A 9,373-nucleotide genomic window follows, 5' to 3' on the forward strand; every position below is an offset into this window, starting at 1 on the left:
AAACAACAAAGAAACAAGGGATTTGAATCAATTTTAAAAGTCCTAATAGTCCTGTGTGTTGGTATGAGTTCATAGTCTTGGCTGCCCAGGAGGGTGAGGCAGTCGGGTTTCTCGAGCCCAGAAATTTAAAACAGCCTGAGAAATTAAACTTAAAAAAATATAAGCTTAAATTAAGGGCTTTTTCTCTCAGCCTGCTGATGAACCTGCTCAACATACTTACACAATAGAACTTTCAAGACAGACAGACAGACAGACAGACAGCTGCTTCTTACCTTCCTGACCTGATACAAAAACCTTGCAGCTTAAAACAACAGATATGAGCTAACCAGCCATTCTGTCTTTCTTCAATGTGTCCTACCCTAAATTAGGGGAGGGAGATCTTTCAGAGACTTAAATAACCCCAGCACTCCAGAAGAGATGGGTTTTTTTGTTTCCCAAGTTGTCTTTTTTCTCTGTATTCCTGCTGCATGTGTGTTTCCTCATTCCCATTAAATACCCTCAACTGCTAATTTTGTTTGCTCTTGATTGCCGTGCTTGAGATTTCTCTGTTGATACATTTCTTGTTAAAAATATTCGTGTCCCCTGATTTTTAATTCTTTAACTGAAGGAGAAAATGACTGGATTTAAACTCCAGACGCTAACAATAAGATACAAGCCTTGCACAGAGCTGAACAGCCAGGCTTTCAAACTCATCAATGAGATACAAAGATAAGTAAGCCTGACAGAGTGTCTTTTAAACCTACTGTGTGGTCTGAATGAGAATGGCCTCTGTAAGCTCATATGTTTGAATGCTTGGTCCCCAGTTGGTGGAACTGTTTGGGAAGGATTAGGAGGTGTGGCCTTGTTGGAGGAGGTGTCACTGTGCTGTGGGTGAGCTTTAAAGTTTCAAAAGCCCACACCAGTCCCCACTCCACTGCCTGCAATTTATGGATCAGATATGAGCCCTCAGCTATTGCTCCAGCACCATGTCTACCTGCCTGCTGCCATACTCCTTGCTGTGATGATAATGGACTGAGTCTCTGAAACTGTAAGAGAGTCCCCAGTTCAATGCTGTCTTTTATAAGTTGTTTTTTGTTTTTTTTTTAACAAAATCTCAAATGTTCAATTTTGCCAATAAAAACTTGGGAGCCATATGCTGGGGTAAAAGCATACTAGCTCAGAGAGGCAGAGAAAGCACCCCAGCTGACCTTCCTCCACAGATGTCCTTCCCCAAGCTGGCTCAAAAAACCCTTCAAACTGAATGTCCCTCCCTCTACTTCCTGTGCATCTCCTCCTGACTCCTCTCAAGCTCTCTGTTTTGTTCTATGGTCACTCCCTGTCAACTGGTTGCTTGCTCCACCTCTTGACCTATGGTTGACTTTATTTAATCCTGTTTACAGTAAACAGAAAGATCTTGAATCAAAGGTGTGTGCTAGTGCTGAGCCACACCACCAGTAAAAACAGCTTTTCCCAGTTAATAACACAGTTTCATGGTTTACAGTATATAATCTAATATCCTTCAACAATAAGTTGCCTTGGTCAGGATGTCTCCTCACAACAAGAGAACAGTAACTAAACCTACTAATTACGTCTTACTATCTCATTTCATTTTTCATTCTTTGTTTTTGTTTGTTTGTTTTGTTTTGTTTTGTTTTGTTTTGTTTTGTTTTTTGAGACAAGGTTTCTCTGTGTAGCCCTGGCTGTCCTGAAACTCACTCTGTAGACCAGGCTGGCCTCGAACTCAGAAATCTGCCTGCCTCTGCCTCCCAAGTGCTGGGATTAAGGGCGTGCGCCACCACTGCCTGGCTCATTTTTCATTCTTAAAGATGGATTTTTGTTAAAATATTTGTCACAAATGATAATGAAAATAGTAAAGTATTTGTTTGACTTACCTTGAAATCATTAATTGAGAACATAAACTCTGGGAACCGTGGTATTTGGAAGAAGTAATAAAAGCTGGATCTGAAGAGCTGGGCAGGGTGCCGCAGTATATACTCTGAAATTAAAGCGCTATGATAGACATCATCCGAGAGCTGTAAATTAGTTACTACTGAGAGGACTTCTTACACCCATTTCCCTTTTTAGACAATCCCATTAAAGAATCCACAAGCAAGGCTTCCATATACCCTCTTCCTTTTATTTTGATTGGTATTTCCAGCGTTTAGAAATTGTATAGCATTTCAAGTGAAAAGAAAGTTCCCCTCTAGGAAGATGTCACTCCTTGGGGATCAGGAAGCCTAGGTTTCCCTGCTAATCCTCCAACCTCCGTATCTCAGACCTAACGATTATCTTAGGAATCAATGGTGATGTAGTATCCTGTTGATTAAAACAGTTTGCTTATAGGCAGATTCAAATTGAAGTTCTTATCATGGATCCTCAAAAGGAGCTGAACACTTTCTATGCATTTATTCATGTATTTGGAAAATTATTCATTCACTGACAGTAAGCCAGGGGGTTTAGCAATGAATAAACAGAAAAGGCTCTCAAGAGATGATCTTCTGCCATGTCTTAAAGATCACTCCAATGTCAGCGATACAGCTCAGTAGCATGAAGTCCAAAATGGGCCTCTCAAAATGGCAGTCCTGGTGACAGTGTCCTAAACAGAAGGACTTTGGCTAGGTAAAACAGAAGCCTCAAGGCTGGTTTTTGTTTACAAGGAACTTCCCTTGTTCTGTTCCTAAAGGTCAATTACCATTGGCAAGGGCATCTCAACCTGATCCAAACAACCAGTATCACCTCAAAGACCTTCACCCTGCTGACTATCATATACAACCTGCTTCCTTTTCTTTTTCTTCTCTTGGCCACTCCCATCCCCAACCCCAGAGATAGCGATGGCAGTCTCCCAATAGGTTACTCATCCCCAATAAACGTTTCTTTCTACCCCTGGAGTGGTCCAGGTTGGTGGTTTTACTGCATACTTGTGTATAAGTGGTAAAGTGCTTTGTCTAATGTGCACAAGGCTCTGGGTTCAATCCCCAGCAACACACAAATGAAACACAGAACAAGGCAATCTTATTGAGAGTGACAGTAGGGACAGAGAGTGGGGAGACCATCAATAGAGATGGCTAGAGAAGCCTTCTGGGTATGGCACCTGACAGGTGGGCTTAGTTTTGAATGGTGAGAGGGAGCCAGGTCCTGGGGTTGAGATAGGCAAGCAGCAGATAGAAATCCAGTGTGGCCAGCGTTCAGGACAGGAGGAGGCTCGTGAGATGAGTCAGGAGGAGGAGCCTGCCTGGATAGGTATGGAATGGTAAGTATTTTAATTACTTGGCAAGACACTGAAGACAAAGCAGGAGAAATCTGATCACACACACAGCCTGACTGATACTGTGTTCTGTTCTGCTTCCTATGGAGACTTGTGTTTTATTTTTCATTTTGTCTAGAGGTTTTAGGAATACTAACCATTGCTATGCTAGATGTTTTGTGAATTCGCCATTGAAGCTTTATTCACTGTCAAATTAAGAGAAATCAATTCAACTGAAGGAAAACAAATCCAGGCAAAACATCTGAAAATGCTTGGTAGGATTATAAGAAACATCAAATACAAATCTTCCCTATTAAGCACTTTAAAACTCGTGTTTAGAACAAGTAACTCAAATTTCTATCCACGCCCACAGCCTATGCACATGTTTTACTTGCTCACCCCAAGTAAAACTTTTGTTTACAGAAAGGTCTGCTGGATATTCTGGGAATTTGATGGCCCCCGAATAGTGATCCTTTTTCCTTGGAGCAGTGACCCTATCCTCGTCCTTCCTTTCCTGTATGACAATTCTTTTCAAACTAGCCAATTAAGACTGTGACATTAGACCCCCCCAACTGATGGGGGAAAAGACACAGGTGCCACCTGAGTTAGAATAAGAACCTAGTGGACTGAATTCCTTGGTTTGTTTGCTCTTTCAAGCACATCCTCTTGATCAAGAGTAAAATTTGCTTGTCTAGATGCTTCAGTTGGATTGGATGTCTCTTTCTTCCCAATCCCATACTTATTTCTAACAGGAGTAAAGCTGTCATTGATAACATGGTCTATAATTATGCCAAGTACCTTCCTTATGAAGCCAAGAATTACAGTTTATCATATAGCACCACTAACAAATAACATCTTCTTCAGGGTCCTGATGACTCAGCAGGCATGCCATTGGACTTCAGTTACTTAATTTAACTGAGAAAAGTGTAACAACTATTAGGGCATTTCAATACCAAACAGCCATCCTGCCCTACCTTGACAGAGATCAGTTGGTGGAAGTGTACCTAAAATTCAACCCCATACTGAAAATATGCAGTATATCCAGTCATTGGGACCTTGTCATCCTCGATGGTTTAATTCTGAGGAGAAATTGAAAAGTGTTGTTCTGAACTTTAAAAAAAAATATTTATTATAACATATGATTTTGTATGTAGGTGTGCATGTGCCTTAATAAGCTTATGGGGATCAGAGAACAACCAGTGGGAGCCAATTCTCCCACTATGTGGGTTACAGGGATGGAATTCTGCTCATTAAGGTTGGTAGCAAGTCCCTTTACCTGCTGAGCCACCTCATCAGCTCCAAGTTCTGAACCTTTTGTTTCCTAAATAATTGCTGTGTATCCTAGTAGTACCTGAACTTCAGAAAGCCCAACAGAAGTAATTAAAAGGACAAAATTATAATTTTTCCAAAGTCAAATACAAACATTGTTAACAAGGTGTTAATCACTACTAAGCATTTGAGAGTTCCCTTCAAAACTGTCCTCTCCTGAGCATCCTTGTGGGTTCCCAAGATCCTTTGTGGTATCCAAGCGAGGATCAGTCCATTTCATAACAATACTAAGGCATTATTTGCTTATTTTAGCCATGTTGAAATCTGCACTGATGGTACAAAGCAACAGTAGGGAAGAGCGTCTGCTTGAGCACAAGTCAACACAGTGACCCTTACAACAAACACTAACGGTCAGTGCAGTCTTCACCACTGCACAGTTGTGGTAAATAAACCAGCTAATTAATCCAATTAAAAGCCAGTTTCACTTAACAATGAGATAACAAAACCTTAATTTTATTAATTCTCTGCCTTGGAGAATATCTTTTTTATAGATCTTATGACCGAAGTAGAGAACATAATAATTATGCTACTCGCCCGAATATAAGAATGATCTCAAGAGACGCACTTGTCACCAGGTGGCACACACCTTTACTCCCAGCACTGGGGAGGCAGAGACAGAGGAATCTCCATGAGTTTGAGGACAGCCTGGTCTACATAGTGAGTTCCAGGTCCAGTCTGTTCTACATAATGAGTTCTGAGCCAGCCAAGGCTACATATTGGGACCCTGTCTCAAAACAAGAAGTAAAGAAAAGCACATGTACAGCTGAATTAATGAGAGGATACTTCATTTTTTTTTAATGGAATGCCATTTTTACTGGAAAGATGTACTAACTATCCTTAGTCAACAGGGATCACTAGGCAGCCCTGTCACTCTATATAAACCAGGCTAGCCTCAAGTTCACAGTTCACAGAACTCTTCCTGCTTCTGCCTCCTAAATGCTGAGATCAGAGGTGTCAGCTATAGTCCCAACCAATAATCGGAAAACAAATGCAACAGGCAACTTAAAAGAATCAACCCTCAGCGTCTGCTGTCATTGATACGATTCAGACTTTCAACTGAAAAGAGGAATTTTTGAAACATTTTAATCTGCTGCTAGGAGCTAGAGAAAATTTCAATATTGAAGACTTTTCTGTTGCATTAGTTAATGTGATTTTAAAAACATGTCAGGTATTGAAAGTCTGCAAGAGTTTGCAAGCCAATGATGTTTCAATGCATGACGATTCAAACAATTCAGTAAGAGCCATTCAAAATGCTACAAAGAGTCACAGATCTCAACATCTGGGTAATATTTTTGCTAACCTTTATTAAATGATTACTTTTTTTTTTTTAGCTTAGTAAGGTATTAAGAAAACCCTCAATTATTTGAAAGGTTATTAAAGCACTCTAGCTTTCCTAGTCAAATATACATGGCTAGTGAGGTTACAGACCTTAGATGATCCTGCTGTTGGTACTTTCCCAAACCAGTGTAATTCCTAACTGCATCCTTCACACCCACAGATAAGCATGGTGCTCACTTCTTACCTCATCAAAGAAGCTTAATTCTGCAACAGATGAAAACTATTACCAAAGACCTCAATAGTCAAAACACAGAGAACAACTGACCTTGAGATGCTCAGCCCCAAGTGATACATCTACAGTTCAGCTCCTGCACCTAAGGCTCAAGAAATATTAGGGAAGGCAGAGTAGTGGGTAGAAAGATTTTTGAGAGCCAGAGAGGGAATCAGGAGGTCTGCTGTGATGTTGTACCTTCAAGCTATGACAGGGAAGCCATACCTGTGAGATCTCAGCAACATGGGTACCTGCCTAAACAAGACCTGAACGATTCCAATACCAGTTGCCATCTCAGTATAATTAGGAGAAATCTCATGGGGTCCCACCCCTGTGTGAAGAGCTACAACTGCTCAGAGAGAATGTCTTCTCTGGGGATGAGGCCTGTGATTGGTTATCTAACACCAAGTAGTCAGCCCTAGAAACATATGCATGGCAACACTCAACAGACTCAGTGGTTGTGTTTATATGTTTATTCATTCGTATGTATATGTGTAACAACAACCACTAGAAAAGAATTGGTCATGAACTTGGGAGTGGGCGTGGTCATGGGCTGGGTAGAAGAAGACGATAGGGATGTGAAAATACTTGTGCTTTTTCCTCAGACACATTTGTGTGAGGCCAGATCTCTTCTCACACTTCTGTTCTAAGAACATATTGCAACAGATTGAAGGTAGAAGCAGAGAGAAGAGCCCAGCTGTCTTCTGCTATGCCAGAATTAAAGAGATTTGTGAAATGTGAAACATTCTTTTCAGTAAAACTGATTCAGTGTAGTTAGTACTTTTGTTTAGTCTAGTTAGTTTTATCAAAATGCGGTGTTTATATGAACATGTAATAGGTTTTATTTTATAAACGTATTTTAAATATCCCAATTTTAATTTCCTAAGTAGTGATTACTTATAGAAATAACCTAGATAAACAAATATCCTCAGGATCTTTAATAATTTTAAGAACATAAAGAATTCCTGAGTTCAAACAGTTGAGGATTACTGCTCTAAAGACTACTTTTGTGTTCAACAGCTAAAGGACTCAGAAAAGAGGAGAATTAATTCCTGCCAGGATTTATGATTTTCAAAGCACTGCCACCAGATTTCCTCTCTCATCCCTTTCCAAGTTAAGTGAAATATTGTCCAAAAAGAATAAAATTATATAAGCAAATAGGAAGCTAAATTTTCTTAGATTTTTCCCCCCCAGGAAGGTTTAAAAGCTGACAGTGTGGCTCAGTGGTAGAGTGCCTCACTAGCAATTTTAGAGAACAGGGCTTAGTTCACAACACACACACACACACACACACACACACACACACACACACACACACACGCACACACACAGAGTCAGAGCTGGGCTTGATGGAAAATGCCTATAATCCCAGCACTTGGGAGGATGAATCAGAAATATTGAAGATTCAGGTCAGCCTGGGCTACAATGTAGGGCACTGCCTGAGAAAACAAACCAACAAATTAAGCTGTCTAACATCATGTATCATGTGCCATCTTTGTTTAGTTGGTTATATTTATTTATTCATTATTTATTTATTATGTATCTATCCTTGAGTCCCAGTCTCACTGTGTAGCCCAGGCTGGCCTTGAACTCCCCACCCTCCTGTCTTACCTCCCAAGTGCTCAGATTACAGATATGACCACAGACCCAGACTTCATTTAATTTTTTAAAAGATTATGTTAACCAAATTTTGCTGGTTTGAATCCAAAGTGTCAGTGGTGATGGTGAATTTGAAGGGCCCAACTTAACATTACAAACCCTATTTTGCTTTCAGACTCCATTTTATGATTAACTTGCCCTTAGAATGAACTCAGTAGCTGGAAAAACTCCAACTCGGTCCAGGAACCATGTCACCCTAGCAACAACCACAATTTCCCTAAACAAACAGCCACTCCACCCCTAATAACAACCAATCAGTTCTCAGGGGAAAGTTACTAATGTCTCAAAATAGATTGATTAAGCTAGCAACTGTTGTTCATACTAAGCTGAAATCATTGCTAACCAGTAGAAATGTGCCAAGCAAATGCCAACCAAACTTGTAACTGCCAAGTTGGAAAGTCCTTCACCCTGCTGCAGCCATGATAAAAAGGCAAGGCTTGTACCAACTCAGTACCTTCCACATTGTGATCCACTGTGCTGGAGAGGTTGGAGGGTCTGAGCTCAAGCTGGAGTATAGACTCTTTGCTTTTGCATATGAGTTGGATTTCTGGTGGTTTCTGGTGGTCTGTGGAGACCCTGTGATCTGGGCATAACAGAATTATCGCATTGGCAGAAGTAGCTTAATAAAAGTTCAAGCTCACCTGTGAACACACTTGGATGTGGGAAGTTAATAACGATGAGCTTCATTATCATCTCAGGGTAGCAGACAGCAATCAGCCAGGCAATCATGCCTCCCCAGTCGTGGCCGATCAGGACACATTTGCTGTACCCTGTGATCGAGAAAAATTCATTGACATCATTGTAAAGAAACGGGTAAAATCATTATCTCTCAAAAACAATTACATTTCTGAAACTATTTACCAGATATCCCTGATAAATTATACACTTCAAAAATATTTATTGAACAGGGCCTGTAGCTCAGATTTATAATCTCTGTTCTTGGATGGCAAAAGCAGGAATCCAAGGCCAGCTTGGCTTACATAAGATACTGTCTCAAAAAAAAAAAAAGTTATTGCGTCCATTAATTCTTGTTTGTACTTTAGATACTGTCCCAAGCCAAGCCCAAGCACTGAGAATAGGTGACTGTTGAGTGCTCAGCTCTTAATGGGACTTTTATGCCAACCCCTCTCCTTCCAAGGCCCAGGAAATATCAAGGAAGAGAGGTGAAAGAATATGAATGCTGGAGGATGGAGAGCCACCCGGTGGAATGCTGTTTTCTAGACATGGCGCAGCGCTGCACTCAAGAACACTGCAGCTGTGGGTACCCGCACACAGTCCACTCAACGAACGTACTTTGGATGGAGTGGCTCATGAGGCTGTACCCATTCTGAAGAGCTTCTAGCAACTGATGGTGCTGGGGGCAGGGCTGGCTGCTGGGGAGGGGCTGCTTGATGGGGAAGTGCTGGCTGCTAGGGCGTGGCTGGCTGCTGGGGAGGAGCTAGCTGCTAGGCTGGGCGGACTGCTGGGATGGGGCCATTTTTCTTTCAGGGCTGTGGTTCCTGTAACCCCAGCTCCAAAGAATTCAATGCTTTCTTTTGGACTCTGCAGGTACCTGCGTACATTCGTATGCATACATTCACACACACACACACACACACACACACACACACACA

The 9,373-nt window shown here is 41.2% G+C and overlaps 1 protein-coding gene across 2 annotated transcripts in view; it reads right to left on the reverse strand.

Annotated features, from left to right (window-relative positions):
- The window catches only part of Ephx4 (epoxide hydrolase 4), a 32,395-nt gene that overhangs the window by 8,751 nt on the left and 14,271 nt on the right, over window positions 1-9,373 (reverse strand). For both annotated transcript variants that reach the window (XM_028782363.1, XM_028782364.1), the window contains exons 4-5: window positions 8,402-8,530; window positions 1,872-1,975 (exon numbers count right to left, since the gene is read on the reverse strand). In XM_028782363.1, the coding sequence (XP_028638196.1) occupies window positions 1,872-1,975; window positions 8,402-8,530 (233 nt within the window). The remainder of the gene's footprint in view (window positions 1-1,871; window positions 1,976-8,401; window positions 8,531-9,373) is intronic.

This window comes from Grammomys surdaster, unplaced genomic scaffold (genome assembly GCF_004785775.1).
Source record: "Grammomys surdaster isolate TR1022 unplaced genomic scaffold, NIH_TR_1.0 751, whole genome shotgun sequence".
Lineage (NCBI taxonomy): Eukaryota > Metazoa > Chordata > Mammalia > Rodentia > Muridae > Grammomys > Grammomys surdaster.